Here is a 16185-nt window from a genome sequence, read left to right as displayed (position 1 = left end):
CAGCTGCTACGTTCACTGCACGCCATTTTGGGAGAACCTGCTCTTTGTTGAGCCACAGGCATTCCAGCGAAGGCTTTTGCATCAATGGAAGATAGCCTGCTGCTGCCCCAAGGAGTTCATAATGGAACTCACTGGTGACTCCATTTATATTCACAAAACATATTCTATTGGGGAATAGACAGCTAGGCCCAAATTAAAATGGGTTCCAGTATCTGTGGTAAGTTGAACAAAAGACATTGTAATTGGCTATGCTGGTTCCAAGCACAAGCAAGCTTGCAGACATAGATTTGATGCCTGCATTCCGAGAGCCTATTTGTAATTTCAAGCAGACAGCTTTCACATTCCTCCTCTCAGTTTTGTTGTCTTGGGGTGCAGAAGTTGTGGGGTTGTGGGGAACCAGTATCTTAGCATGAGGAAAGCTGGTGTGGTTCAGTCATCTTGAGGGCTGCCCTACCTGCCTGTCTGACTGTTTGCTTATATGCTAAGATACACACTGTTGAAGCAAATGGCCCACAAGCAGATTAGCAGTGAGGAAAAAGCTGAGGAAGTTAATTCTCAAGTATATATGATGATGAAAACCCTGTGTATTCCTCTGAAGCCAGTTGCCACAGGCTTCAAATGCAGTGAATAAAGTTACTCAGAACAGCATCTCATATGCTGTGACACCCCCCCCCCCTGCAATGCCCCACCATTTAAACCCCTATTGGAAATATTTCCTATCTAAAATGAAAGGGCAGGACAGGGGCTAAGGAGTAAGAGAAGGTGTTGCAAGAATACTTAAAGAAGGATTTCTCTAACAATCAAATGGTAGCCTTGATTTTGCTGCCTCCTAGGTATTGCTGGTGAAGTTTCTGATGTGTTTATGTGAAGTGGCTGCTCTAAGTAAAAGCTTTGTGACACACATTTCAGCCACTGCTTTCCACAGGATGAAGCAGTTTTACTTTCAGGAAGAGACATGTGTGCCCTGAGACCATAACAAATCAAAGCATCCTCTTCCAGTCATTGCCATAAACATTTATTTTTAGGAGCTGAACAACAGCTCTGCGGTGTACTCCAGACCATCACTTAGGGAAAAAGAAGGCATTTTATATATTACAAGTTCATGTCCAAGTTTTCAAAACCCTGACCTTACGCTTGCTTACAAAATGTTTCAAATAAGAGTTGAGCTATTGTGACCCACTAGATAAGAGAGCTGGGTTTGTATCTGGGAGACCAGAGTTCATCAAATGCCAGGTACCTGCTGTGTGGTCTTGAGCAAATCACACTCTCTACCTTGGTTCCCTGTCTATAAAATGGGAACGACAGTATTCCATCTCACAAGATTGTCATGTAGGCAAAATACAATCAAAGTTGCAAAGCATTTTACAAATCCAAGTCAGAATTAGGTGAGTGTTGGATGCATAGGGTGCATGTTTTTCCACCTAGCAATATACTTTGTAACTTTATCAGTGCTGCAGAAATTGTGAATCAACCCCTAAAGGCATCAGTCAGCAGCTGTGTTTTCTCTGATTTTCTGCGACTGCTGAGCTCTCCTTCTGCTTCTGTTCTTAAGCGTTTATGTTCTCTGGGGAAATGACATCACTTCTGTTTCGTATAGGCCCTAAAGTAGCGTATTTAAGTCTTTGCTTATCCATTTAATATTGGCAATCTGACTTCTCTTTTAATTGTCAGGCATGCTGTTCCCTTCTCTTTGGTTCTACACTGGATTCACATGCACAAATGAATAGTATTTTGAAATGCTTAAAATTAACTTTTGATCACAAAATGCTAATACTTCCAAGCACTTCGGAAAAACTGTGGTGGCTTAGCAATCAATTTGGATTAAAATATGAATAAAAGTTACCAGAGTTGAACATTAGACATTTCTAATTTTTATAATAAAGAATCATGAAAATAATCACTGTTTCTTATTTGTATCTATAATTATAAAGGCTGGCATCCTTTTTTTTTTTTTAAGTCACTTATAATTGGAGAAGGATGAAATTCAGCTGTGATTGCTTCATAATATATGCCAAGCATTATGTACAAAATGATGTTGTGTCTTCCTAAGCCAAGTCAAATATTAGCTCAGTCCCTCAGTAAGGAGTCCTGGAGTCTCTCATAGCATTACTCTATTACCTTAATAACATAATGTGGAATTGATTGTCTCTATGCAGTATAGAAGATCAATGTGGTAAGTGGTACTACATGTTATTATTGCTGAAAAGAGGATTATATAGATTTTGCTACCTTATTTCTTCAGTTACTCGATACTACAGGGTAGATTTTTATTTTTATTTTATTTACAATTATTTCTATGCCACCTCTCAAGGCATGTCACATTAAAACATTATCTTCACAATCACAAAACTCAATAGTACAACCAAAATACATGTCTAAGCAAAAGCCCCAATGAGTGCAGTAGGGCTTCCTCCCAAGTAAATGGGTATAGGACGGCAGCCTAAAATAGTTATCTGAGCAAGCTTAGCAAATCAGACAGAACATTGTTAAACAGGAACAACAACAACAGTTCAAAGCATTAAAATAAATGGATCTGAGTTGTTTGCCCATCATCTCTAAATTTTATTTATAAATTGTGGAGCTGATTATTGTGCTTTATATGCTATAGTACATTGCACATAAATAGATATAGATTTCTATACTGTTACATACTGTATGCATAAAGGATAATGTTAAAGGACTGAGCTTCATTCAGTTATTTACAATGAATAGACATGGAAGATTTTCAGTCTGAATCATCACTGCTGAAGTAGGAACTGTCACAATATTCTGCTGTGTAAAGGAACTTGTGAACAGTAGGGTTCATCCTGGGGATCCAGTGACGAGGCACCAAATATGTTGAAAGGTTGAACAAATCAACAAACACTTTGTATCGGTCACTGCCAAGGAAAAAGAAATGCATTCATATTTTTAAAGGGGGGGGGAATGGTATTCCATATTATTTGCTAGTTCTGTAGGTCATGATGGAGTGTGCTTTTGACACAGATAGTCCTGTTATCAGGAGTTTTCATGTTGTACCGGCCTCCAACACTAAAGTGGTGAACTAGGGCCATGACAGTGCTATGATCTTATGCTACAAATTCTGCAGTGCCAACAACATGGCTCCTGTAGTGGTGGGTCCCCTTTAAAGTCCGCTGTGGCCTGATTCAAGCAGCTGCATGGATTGCAGTATGAAATGTAACCAGATGAACTTATGATAAGCCAGAGGAAAATTAGGGTAATTTTGACCACAAGAGCAACCACACCAGTGTAGCTACTTATGGACACCATCTTTATGTAGCCACATTTTTCACATTCCTGCATTCATAGCTGGCAGGGAACATCCTTGTCCTAGCTTATAGCAGCCTTCCCCAATTCAGCACCTTCCAGATATTTTGGATCACATCCTTGCAAGTGTCGGCTGGGCCAGGTGACAGCTGCGGTCCAAGCGATCTGGGAGGTACCAGATTTGACAAGACTGGTTTATAGCAATTACTTTACTACACTAATTAAAGATACCTTTGTTTGTCCTGAACCTGCTACTAGTCACTTTCACTGGGTGGGGAAAAAATTCTAGTGTTTCAAAATAGGGAAATAAACTTATTTCTCCATCTTTACTCTCCCTGTAAACTGTTAAAATCATATTTGTTAGTAGCAGTGTCTTTTTTTTATTTATTTAAAAGAAAACCCTCAGACATAAATTTTGAACCACTGTTAAAGCAAATATGTTCTATGTTAAAAGAATGGCTCTCTTCTTTCTTTTTTCCTATCATCATTGTTTTTTGACTTGTCCATGTGCGTTGCCATTTATGAAACATGAGTATAAAGTGGAACTCTATTTCCTATAGACTCACCTCACAGTTGAGCGTAAATATTGATATCCTGAGGATCCTCCAGTCCCAGCCTTGCTGCCAATCATTCGGTGCACCATACACACATGGTTATCTAAATAGATGAACTTTGTTAATTCATTAAAAAGGCTATCCTATTACAACTGGAATGGCCCTTTAAAAAGTTATATAATGCATAGCTTGGCTTCTCTGTATTACAAATTTGAGTGTCTTTACATTAACATATTTTCCCCAACTATATAATTAAACAATATCGGCACAGATCATGCTTTGCAATACCTGCCTATTCAGAGGTAAGTCCCACGGAGGTAAGCGGGTATAGGATTGCATCTTTAGAGTTTTTAAAGTGTCTTGTCTAAGGCAGTTCAGTATCATATTGCAGATGAGGCTGAAACTGAATGGCCTGCTGAATGTGATTTCACGGGACAGGCAAGATTTGAATTGGGAGACTTCCTGGTGTGTAGCTCAATGTTTTGCCACTGTGCATCTAGTTATAAGGCAATTTTATTCAGTTAACTAGTTCAGGTAAAAAAGAAGAAGAAGATAGGGGTGAATATTTTTTTCTAATAGACAAGGTAGATCTAATAGAAAGGATAGATCCCCGAATACCAAGTAGAAAACTGCAGATATGTACTTACTGAGAGACAAAGGGTTTGTCTGCAGTATTTGTTCACCATGAGTCAGTGGCACACATATTTCAGGAATCTCTAATGCATCTTTGCTCTCAATCCTATCATGCCACAACAGTGTTAGTTTGTGGTCTGTGTGCAAAGCTGCCAGGTGTCATCCACATGTAACAGCAGGGAGTAGGTATGTGCTTTCCCATGTTTTGCAGGACAAGCATGAATTAATTAGCCACACATTTCATCAGTCAGTTCTCTGTACAACCTCTTGGGGTTTCAGTAGTGTTATAGTAGCAATGTGCGTTAACAGTCTGGGGGGATGCAGGGGTATGCATACCCCTAAACATTTTGTGAATCTTTGTACTTTTGTCCATTTACTATATTTATTTTTACCGATTTGAACTATAAAATGGTGATTTTCTTGAGTCAAAATGAGAGTGCCCCTAAACATTTTTTTAGAAAACAAGCACTGTCCGTTAGTGTGTTGTGGCAGTCATAGCACAGGAGAGGAAACTTACATCTCCATTTAGTCATCAGCACATCGATATCCATCAGAGAAGTGAGGAGCTGAAAAGGAACCTGAAAACGAGGCTCCTCTCTTAAGGAGGTGGGGAGGACAAAGGAAAAACTCATCAATGTACTAAAATTATCATTTTTTTACTGTATGCATCAGAGGAAAAGGCACATTGGTAAATACATGCTATGCTGTATTTTATACTAAACTTTGCAAAAGTAGTTTAATGGTCTGCTATAGTTGAAATGTCGCCATTTCAAAAACAGCAGTAAATTGATAACAAAGATAACATTCGTAATTGGCGTCTCACAAGATTATATGGTTCCTGCTTCTATTCTTTCTACTGACATATATATGAGTTAAGAGGAGCTGGAGAGGGGAGTTTCATGCTGATGGTTCTGTAAGCATAAAGGCACAATTGTTTATTGACTCTAGATCACGTGGCATTCAGCAGCTAAATTATAACCAGCTTCCACACAAGATAGAAAGATGGGCAGTGCATTCCTGTGCATGTTTTCTGAGAAGTAAATCCCACTGTGTTCAGTGGGGTTTACTCCCTAGGAAGTATACTTAGGGCACAGTTCTATGATCCCTTGGAGGATGTTTGAAAAGGCAGACTTGCCACTTCCACACCCCAGCTTTAAGAACGCTTAGCCTTACACTTTATTTGCCAATAGTAATTGAAACATAAGGTGAAATCCTAGAATGTTTCATTCTGAAATCCAAGCCCCTTCCCAACCTTCTACAATTCACCCAGGCAAAGTCTGCAGGCGGCATCTACTTGCAAAAATCCAAATACAGTCGTACCTTGGTTGTCGAACACCTTGTGGCTTGAACGTTTTGGCTCCTGAACGCTGCAAACCCAGAAGTGAGTGTTCTGGTTTTCAAACGTTCTTTGGAACCCGAACATCTGATGCGGCTTCCGATTGAGTGCAAGAAGCTCCTGCAGCCAATTGGAAGCTGTACCTTAGTTTTCAAATGTTTTCAGAAGTTGAATGGACTTCCAGAACAGATTTTGTTTGAGAACCAAGCTACGGCTGTACTAAGAATATTTCACTCTCAAAACCAGCAACCACACTTGGGAAAGACAGCAGGAAAGTGGTTTTAAAAAAAGTTTTAATAAAAAACACACTCTGAGGAAGAAAACAAGATTGCTAGTGGGAGAGATTTTATGGGGATGAGTCATCCTTTAAGAGAGAGATTTTACAGGGATGGATGAGTCACCCTTTAATGTACCTGTAGAAGTAGATCATTAGAGCTCCTTTCATTGCTTTGTAAGACAGCCGTCTTTCACCTGCAAATTGTAATGCATGTTAAATAATATATCAGTTTTATTACAGCTTAGTTCCATCTGGTATGCTAGAAACTGGCAGTTCACATCTGCACACTCTAATGAGCCTACCTACCTTTACTAAGGAGATGTTCGTGGCGTTTTTCATCAAACAATGAAATGAGCACTTCTTTTTGTTTCTGAAGTTCTGCCAGTTGATCTTCTTTTTCCTCCAAGTCTTGTTTGGCCTTTTGAAGTCACATCAATTATTTATTTTAAAAACATACTAAAAGCTTCACTTTTTTGTTGATTTGCATAAAATGGAATATGTCCTAAGTTCCAAAATTTTTCTTAAGAACTCAGTTGGCTGACCCAAGATGCACTCAACGTCATCCAATCAGTCTCAGCTTTCTTCATGAACTCTCATTCTCAGTCTTCCTCATCCTCGTGAATAGGGAACAAAACCTGCTAATTCTTCCATTAACTTATTCACAATTTTTTTCATACATGAATATTAAATCTCTGTTTACCATCCCATGGGGCAACATGGGAATTAGACTTCTGATAACAAGTTCAGTGACTGGATTTGAGAGAGCCTCAACTATTATGAGAGAACAAAATTGTCATGGCTCCTAATTACCACTCAATGGACTTTGGGAACTGAAGTTCTTTGAAGGGGTTAAGGAACCCTAAGAAAGTACTCCTGGTACTGACACAATTGCCCACAGAACCTTTGTAGGAAATATATCCCTTATTCCAAATCACTGAATTGGCAATGAGCACACACACACACACACACACGTATATGTGTATGTGTGTGTCTATATATATCCACAAAGTAATACCTTTGTGTGTGCATGATCCACATGACAATACAATCATAAATGATTCCTTATAGCGTGTGGGATTTTCAGCTATGTTAGAACCATGTATTCTCACATAGAAAAAATGGATCACACAGGCATGCTTAGATTTCCCTTCCTCCAAAATGCACGGAGAATTGTTCATACAGATGGGCTCTCTCGTGGAACTGCACCCAGGAAGTTCTCTTGCAACATACAGGCATGGATGGAGCTGTGACAAATTATGTTTACCTGCACCATTGCAAATTCTTCTTCCAGTCCCTTCAGTACATTCACTTCAAATTTCCCCCAGAAATTAAATCCTTCGGGTTCAAGTCCTGGCGTTCTCTCCAACCATGCCTTGCAAAATGAAATAGATTCACTATTATGTAGGTTACATAGCCTGTACTGGTAATATTTGATACTTTAGTATGTGAAGTGGCAGTGACGATCTTAAGAAAGACTTATGGAAATGTGTGGGCTTAAAAATAGCACAATGTTTATATTTGAATGTAGCAGTTCCTATTGGGATAGGGACTGCTTTATTGATACCGCCCCCCCCCCCCCCCAGCAAACTCTTACTTCCACTAGCTGCAATAGAGTTGGCTCCTGTTCAGATTTAAGCAATAATTCGTTCTCTTTTCCCTTGAAGTTATCTCGATAATGTCTTCTGTTATATGGGACTCTCAGACTTTGAGGGACACCAATCTTGTTCTCCAGCAGTCGAAACTGTAAGCTCTGAAATCCTGAAGCTGGACTCAAATAATCTCTTTGGGGATAGATTTAAAAAAAATACAATTGAGAATAGATAGTAAAAACACGTTTTCATTTTACCTGTAAGCCACCTTGAGTCCATCAGGGGGAATGGCAGGGTATAAATAAATCTAGTAGAAGTAGTAGTAGTAATATACAAATAGTGTTAATAGACACTTTTTAGCAACCCAGCCCCACAGTCCAAATGTATTTCTATGTTTGATTTCAAATTTATTAAAAACAATGAGATATTCAATGCAGGAAGCTTCCATCAGCATTTTAGTGCAAATTTCTCCTAATTATACATATTTTCATGTAATTTTGCATAACATTCACATTTTTACAAAGCAATTTGGCCTAATATAACACATTTGTGTATGGGTTTTTTCCCGTAATATGTGCTTTTATATGAACACAGTAGCAAAGTATATGAATTTTGTCTGCGAAATGGCACTGCAAAATTCTGAGAAGTGCAAATTTCAAAGGATGGCTTTGTTTCAGTTCACATATTGTTTTGGAAAGTGCAAACTAAGGAAGTTTTCCTCTAAATGCAAACAGAATCAAATTTCTATCTCATTGCTACTTCCTGATCAGGACTGCCCCCTTCCAAAAACCTGTAATTAAGGGAGGAAATTGCAACTCAAAACAGAGTTGCCTGCTACATACCAAGTGAATTTCAAGTTTGGCACTGAGCATAAGTACATGAAATTATTGCACATTTGTCTCTTGATTACCCCGCACTTCTCTCCCTTTTGTCTGCTGTTTACTCTGTGTTGGATTTTAAATTATAAGTTTCTGGTGCAGAGGCCTGCCTTCTTGTGCTTCATAAAGTGCCTCAGACAGTGATGGTACAACGATGGAATTTGCTCCCACTAGAGGTAGTGATGGCCACCCACGTGGGTGGTTTTAAAAGAAGATTAGATAAATTCATGGAACATAAGGCTATCCATGGCTGCTTTTCGAAGCAGTATGCCTCTTCATACCAGTTGCTGGGAACCACATGGGCCATATGGCCGTGTGAGAACAGACTGCTGGAGTTGATAAGCCCTTGGCTTTATCCAGCAGGTCTCCAATGTTCATAATGACCACAATAATAATGGAGTGTTGTCCAGCTTCTTAGCTAAATCCCAAAGTATAATCACTTATATGTTGGCAGTGTGAACATTAAAATAATTGATTGCTTCCCTTGAGCTATGAGACGGGCGACCTAGGTTTGCCATATTTTGAAGAGAGAGAGAGGGGAAAAAAAGAGGGCACATTTGCCAACTTCTACTTTTAGCTATGGATCGCTATCACGACTCTACCCATGAAAAATAGTACAAGTTCAGGAAAAAGAGAACATATGGCAACCCTATGAGATGTTCAATTACTTGTGAACACAGCTAAGCATGAGAAATCAAATAATCAAATACAGTGTTTACCTGAAATCAAAGAAGTCCAGGGCAGTCATTGTTTCCAGAACAGAAAATTGTTCCACAAGTAGTTTAAGGATCATTGTTATCCTGTTCATTCGAGTGACAACCTTAAGCATGTTTCTCTCATCTCTCACCTTAGTAGAAAAAAAAGACATCATTATCATGACTCAACTGGCAAGGGACAGCAGGGCCTCTATAGGTTATTCTAATTAGGGCTGTGTCACTCGGATATGTTTTAATCACCTGAGTCTTAATTTGAATGATAGCCCAATCAATTGAATCTGCATATGAGGAAACAAAACAATTCTTCTTACGGGGGGGGGGGGGGTTTGCACACTTTCATTTTGTTTAGATGATGCATGAATGTGTCACCCTAAGGATCATCATAAACTCTGTTTGGGATTTCTCTGTTTGCCCTGCACTTCCCACTGCCAAAGCCCTACTGCTGTCCATGCTTTTGGGAAGATACAGACAGACAAACAAATGCATGTAAACTGTCTTTGTGAACAGGAACCTTAGGGCTTCAACTGATGGAGCCTCTACATGTTTCCAGGCTGTCCTCCCAAATAAATACACAGATATAACTGGGGAAGGAGCAAAAGTGGTGAGAGCCTTTTCTCCTTCCTCCCATGAATAGGTCTTTAGAATAAGATGCCTGAACAGGGGTTGAATTTAAAATATTCAGTGATTATTTGGTGAAAAATAGAAATAAGAGGGGTTTTTCATTAGATATCTTATATCTCTCTTACTTACGTGACCATTTTGAAAAATCACTCGAACTGAATCCAGTTCCCACAGAATCTGCTTGAACCACAGTTCATAAGCTGAAATAAAAAGGCACTGTTTTTGGTTTCGCTTCTTTGGGACATTGACAATGAGTTAAGAAGAAATATCAGAGGTTGGTCATCGCCATATCTATTATGAAATTGTCATATGGAAAAGTTGCTATCATTCCTTAAAGGTAGAATCCATAAATAAAATGCTTATACATACTGACTCCAGTTTTTTCTGGCCTCAAGTATCCTTCTTAGTTGTCTTATCTGGCCCCTCTCTGCCCTTCCACTTCAATTACTTTTGCAGCCATAAGGCAGTTTAACAGGATGGCCTCCGGGTAGTTAGCAAAAAGCCCCTGAATCGGCCCTCATATGCGTCTAGTGTAAAATATGTATGTCCGATTTCTACAGCATATATATTTCACTGAATGTATAGGCCAGCAGTTTTTTTAAAACATCAACCAACCAAGCAGCTTTCCTTGATACTCATATAAAATAGTTTGGTACCAAGAAGAAGAAGAAGAAGAATAGTTTGGATTTGATATCCCACATTATCACTACCCTTGGGAGTCTCAAAGTGGCTAACATTCGCCTTTCCTTTCCTCCCCCACAAAAAACACTCTGAGGTGAGTGGGGCTGAGAGACTTCAGAGAAGTGTGACTGGTCCAAGGTCACCCAGCAGCTGCATATGGAGGAGAGGAGATGCAAACCCGGTTCCCCAGATTACGAGACTACCACTCTTAACCACTATACCACACTACACCACACCACAAGACATCTAGGAAATTCTCCCCCAAACTGAATCATGCTCCACCACATATTTCCCATCAAATGGGGCAAGGTATCTGAGGAATGGTTAATAGATGTACATGTGCTCTCACTGTATTCATGTATTATTATTCTTCATTCATAACTCTGACCAATATGATAAATATGACAATGATTTCATCATCAGATAGTCCAGTGGGGCTGCCTGAACAGCATTTGCTAGGCTCCATTTCTTCTGAAAGGTTACCTTGATGGGTCACAATAAACAGATGCTCATCGTGGATTTTGTTCCCCTTCTTTTCACTCTGAAGCTCCTGAGCATTCAGTATTTTGTCCAGCTTTAAAAGTAAGACATTGAAATAGTATAATTAATTCTCACAAAACTTTTCTTGGTTTGGCTTAAAAAAAATATTGAACAATCAACATGAAAAACTTTTAAGTTCAGAACTGTGTTGAAGCTTCACAGATTCCCCCCTCCCCCACCGCTGCCCCCCCCCCCCAAATAAGAGCAATATCCAGATGAGTCATACTCATTGGTTTGGTTTGGGGGATAAATTTGATTCGATTTGCGTTTAAAGCTGAATCTAGCAAATTTGCACTTTCCAAAACGATTTGATAAACAAAGGGCAGCCATCCTTTGAAATCCATACATATCCAAATTTTGTGAAGCAGTTCTCCAACCAAAGAATGTTTGCAAAAATGCACGTATTACAGTAAAGTGTGCATAAAATGAATCTATTAGTGAAAATAACATACAAAAATGCAATTTAAGGAGAAACCACATCCCAAAATGTGTTCATTAGTCAAAACTGCATTCAAAAATATATGTGTTAATAATTCTGGGATCTGTACTCCGTTAAGGGTGCTGAGAATTGGTAGGAGACCCCTATTCTGTTCACAGAGCTACAATTCTCAGAGTTCTCTGTGAGGAGGGATGGACTCTTAAACCACTCTGAGCACTGTAACTCTATGAGGGAGAACAGAGGTCCCCTAACAACTCTCAGCACCCTTCGGAAACTCCCAGAATTATTTGGGCCAAGCCATAACTATTTAAAGTGGTATCAGAGCACTTTAAATGTATAGGGTGAATGTGGCCACATGTGTCAGAAACTAGAAGGTACTGAAAAAAAACATTAATCGTTTTGCTATTGTAGCTTTTGTTGTCTTGTCTGAGATGTCATTCCCAAAAGCTGTTTTGATTCAGTACTGTCCATTACAGTCTATACTGAATAACAGCAGCTCTCCAGGGTCTTATTTCCTCAGCCCTGCCTGCAAATGCTACTGAGTTAATGTTTTCATAGGGCTTTGTTTTGTAAGCCATCTTTAAGCACTTGTCAAAAGGTTGCTCTTAAACCCTGCAAATAAATGAGAAGAAGGACAATTGTTTGAATTATCTGTTGATACCGTTGTCTGGCAGCTGTCTACCTAGGCCTGGTCGGTCGCTCTTTAATAGAAAGGATAAATGGTCACAAATATGCCCTAGGTCATATGACGTTGAAGAAAACTGAGCCACTGGTCCATTTAACATGGAATTATCACTCTGATTGGCAAGTGCTTGCCAGAGTCTCAGGAAAAGGGCTTTTCCATCACCTCATCCTTTTAACTGGCGATGCTGGAAATTGAACAGGGGACCTTTCACATGTAACACTAACACTAAGCAATGCCCCTTGAAAGAGAAATGTTATAAATATCAACAAGCCCATAAGTGAGCACTTTAAGCTTGGGGAAAAGTCCATTTCTCATCACTGAGACAGGAATTTTTTGGGGGGAGGGGGGGGGAGACTAAACCGATACGATTAACATTGAGGTATTCAGAAAACCCTGTCCCTAATCATTGTCTGTGGTAGCCAGGCATACAGACACACAATTTGCCCCATGATGACTTATTGTCAGGCAGGATTAGTGGCCTATGCAGGCTTTTGTAATGTAATGTAAAATCATCATCTGACTTCTGCCAAATAAAGCATCTCAGCTGACACAGAGTAACAGAACTGCTAGTACTAACAACACCTTCAACTCTTAAAAACCATTTTCTATATTCAGACCCCCCTCTCAAAAACAAAACAAAAAGTGAAATAGAGTTAAACTTTTAGAAAGCATAGCTTAGTGAAAACCATTATAATTTTAAAACTTTTTATTATCTATTATTATAGCCGCATTTGCAATAGTTTCCTGGCAATTGTTATCATTCTTATTAATTTTTTAAAATTTTGGTACTGCAATTTGTTTGTTTGTTTGCAAAAGGCATTCTGATCACCCCCACCCCAGCAAAATTCACAGAAATTTAGAAATGCCTGAGGGAAATAATTTTCCGAACCCAAAGTTAGAATACATAAAGGTTGCAATCCTATACCCACTGATGTGGAAGTAAGGGCTTATCGACACCTCCGTTTGCTTTGCAACTTCCCCCCTGGGAATCCAAATTTTTAACGCTGAATTAGCAGTTGTGTTTTCCATGTATTGCTGTTTGTTCTGATTTTGCGCCAAAGAGTGGGTTTTCCGGGGGAAGTGGCGGGGTAAAGGCAAAACCACTCAGACCCATGCCTAGAAAGCGTGGGTCAAGCGGGAAACAGTTCAGGCCCAAGCTTTTTAAGGCATGGGTCAAGCAGAAGTGTGGAAAAGCCCTAATTGCCAGTGAACTTGGTGGAACTTGCTTCTGAGTAGATAGGTATATGAATGTGATGTTAAATACCTCACTATTATGAAGGATATATTAGCTACCCTAGAAGATGTGGGTAATTATTTTGCGTAGCCACAAATGTTCAGTATGTTTGCAATTGACTATTTGCAAAAGGTCCAGCTGTCATTGCTGAAGCTACGCCACTAAGTCACACTTACCTGCAGATAGTCTCCATAGATGAGGCCACCTTTGCTAGCTTTGTTTAGCCCTTCTTGTGATTTGTCGCCTTCCTCATCCTCCAGTGACAGCTTCTTAAAATTAAATCTAGGAATAAGCAACAGACATTCCTAATACCAGTAAAAGTGATACTGAGTGTATACAGTTTAAAGATCACTTACAGAAAGTATTAAATGTTAGCTTAGCAAGAGTAACATAGTTCAGATCATTCAAATTTGCCTTAGAGTGATTACATATATTCATATTATATATACTAATGGAAGTGACCAAAGGACCCATACTTGTTCTGACATTAGGACGGTTCACGTTTTTAACATAACTGATTCAGCAGCTCCATCTTTTCGTGTAAAAAGCAATATAAAATATGCCACATCAATTGCTAAGATCCCAAAAAGTAGCTTCTTGTGATTTGTTTAAAAAATATACCCTTTTAGAAGTTAATTATCTACCCATTAGGCAGTATTTTATTCTTTCTTTTTGTCCTCTTAAAGTTTGGTCATTCATAACATACCCTCCAACGTTCCTCAGAAAACAGGGACATTCTGTTCTGTGCCTATCTAAATTACTTCCTTATTCTTTAAAGAGAGAAATGTACTTACTGGTATTTGTTCTCCCAAAATGGACACCCACTCATGACTCCAGAATCTAATAACACACTGAGTCAGAATCACCTGGAGGTAAAATATATTGACATTTCCTAAATGCTAGCAGAACCGTTTTTGTGTAACCTGATCCCATGATTTAAGCCAATCCCCCTGTTCAATAGCCATTCCTCTTGTCATTCAGCTACAATCATAGAGTATATCCTGAAACAAACTCCATGAAATATTTGTTTTGTCGACTGACCTTGGTTCAACCCAAAGAAGAACTGAAGAAATGGTCATAAAGGTCAAGGGGTCACAGTGAGCAACTTGTGCTGCAGTTGCACCCAACTGATCATTTTCAGCCACGCACAAAGTTTGAAATCAAAGTTGAGTGAAATGACAGACAAACGGATCGGTGTCTTTTTCATGGAGTCAAGAACATCCTTAATTGCTGAAAGAAGAATGCCATGTTTAAGAGTTCAAATTCTGAAAGCAATTCTGAAAAAAGAAACTAATGAAATGCATGTTATGAAGGTAACAAAAAATACTTTCTAGCAATAAACCTATAATTAAGGTAATCAAACGTTCACATTTTAAATTAAAATGAAACATGTTTTGAGGGCTTGTTAAGACTTTGGGGGGGGGGGAGCTTAACTTTAAAAGAGCTTTGAACTTTCACAGTAAGTTTCCCAAGTCCTGGTTTTATTTGTTAAACATTGTTACTCAATTCCATCTAATCATTAACAGAGTACTGTTGAAGTAAGTGACAGTGTCTTCTCACTGTGCCTCTGTTGTATTATATCTTTGGTATACAACATAGTCATATAAAAAAGGAAAAGATGGGTATAATCCCAATGATAGAACATTCCTTTTCTTAGTAACCTTATTTTAAAATAATCAGTTCTATATGAAACAATTACCGGTATTCAAGATAATAGAATACAGAGTACCATTTAATGGGGAAAAAATAAAACATAAAATACTGTACTGGCCTGAATATAAGCCGCACTTTTTTTCCAAATTCTGGCCGTGAACAGTTAAAGTGCAGCTTATATTTGCAAACTTTCAAAAATTGGGTTTTACTCCAATATTGTCTGCTACTTTTAAACACTGCTGCAAAAGCCACACCGTCCCTTGCAAGCACCCTGCTAACTTTCCAAACCATGTTCCCTTACACAGGCAGCAGCCCCCCAGAAAATTAACAAGCTGAAAGGTGGTAGTACACACACATACCAAACGTAAGCAGGAATACAAACCTCTCTTCCTTCGATAACCAGTAAATGCGGTTGTCATAGCTAGAGTACTCTCCCGTTTCACAGTTCCATTTAAGGACTCCAATTTCATCCAAATAGGTGGCTTTTCTGTAGGAGTCTCCTTTATTTTTCCAGGATATTCCATTATTATTTCAGGAAAATCCTTTGCCTTGGGGGATTGAACTTTTAGACCAAATGCAAGACAAGAGGAGAGGAGGGAATGGCAGGCTCCAGAAGCTGAGTGCTTCTATAGTGCTTTACTTTCTACCAGCCAGAAAGGAAAAGTCCATCTGGTTAATCCGGTTGCATGTTATGGTTTAATGGGCGAGAATTTGATTCTATAATTTTGTACTTGCGCTTTCACACAATTTTGTGGTGTGGGTGGGTGTGGGTCTCTCTGCTTCACACTACACGGAGAGACTGTTAGAGGAAGAGGCATCAAGCTGCCCTACAGAAAACATGGCACTGGAGCCAAACAACAGTTTGACCTGCCGGAGTGGAGCTAGGTCCAGCCTTGTAGCTGCTGAGATGTCATACCCTGGACTGTGGACTTTGCAACCTTGAATATCAGGGCAGAGGGAGATGGAACATCTCCCTGTCTGCTGTGAAGACAAAAGGGTTATGTCACGGGCACAGGCCTCTTCCCATTCAGTAGCTTCAAGTCCCTCTACCAAGGTCACTTCCTGGCTCAGCATCCCAGCCT

The 16185-nt window shown here is 39.2% G+C and overlaps 1 protein-coding gene across 3 annotated transcripts; it reads right to left on the bottom strand.

The window, feature by feature from the left end:
* Positions 1-999: 999 nt before the first annotated feature.
* On the bottom strand, positions 1000-16151 carry TDO2 (tryptophan 2,3-dioxygenase). 3 transcript variants are annotated; one of them, XM_083398031.1, is made up of 14 exons: positions 15486-15972; positions 14492-14727; positions 14245-14316; positions 13627-13732; positions 11036-11126; positions 10001-10071; positions 9254-9381; positions 7662-7848; positions 7332-7439; positions 6374-6485; positions 6204-6261; positions 4972-5051; positions 3834-3924; positions 1000-2879 (listed from the first exon to the last, which is right to left on the bottom strand). In XM_083398031.1, the coding sequence occupies exons 3-14, from the start codon at positions 14277-14279 to the stop codon at positions 2726-2728; spliced, it is 1221 nt and encodes a 406-aa protein (XP_083254157.1). In that variant the 5' UTR covers positions 14280-14316; positions 14492-14727; positions 15486-15972; the 3' UTR covers positions 1000-2725. The 3 variants fall into 3 exon arrangements, 2 of the variants coding, with proteins under 2 accessions (XP_083254157.1, XP_083254156.1); XM_083398030.1 differs by lacking the exon at positions 14245-14316 and having other exon boundaries at positions 15486-16151; XR_014501780.1 differs by lacking the exons at positions 14245-14316; positions 15486-15972 and having other exon boundaries at positions 2261-2879; positions 4469-5051; positions 14492-14833.
* Between the last annotated feature and the right edge of the window lie 34 nt (positions 16152-16185).

Source organism: Podarcis tiliguerta (genome assembly GCF_965153285.1).
Source record: "Podarcis tiliguerta genome assembly, chromosome: 9".
NCBI classification, from domain to species: domain Eukaryota; kingdom Metazoa; phylum Chordata; class Lepidosauria; order Squamata; family Lacertidae; genus Podarcis; species Podarcis tiliguerta.
The sequence above is the reverse complement of the archived record's forward strand: the minus strand, read 5'-3'. Positions and strand labels throughout refer to the sequence as shown.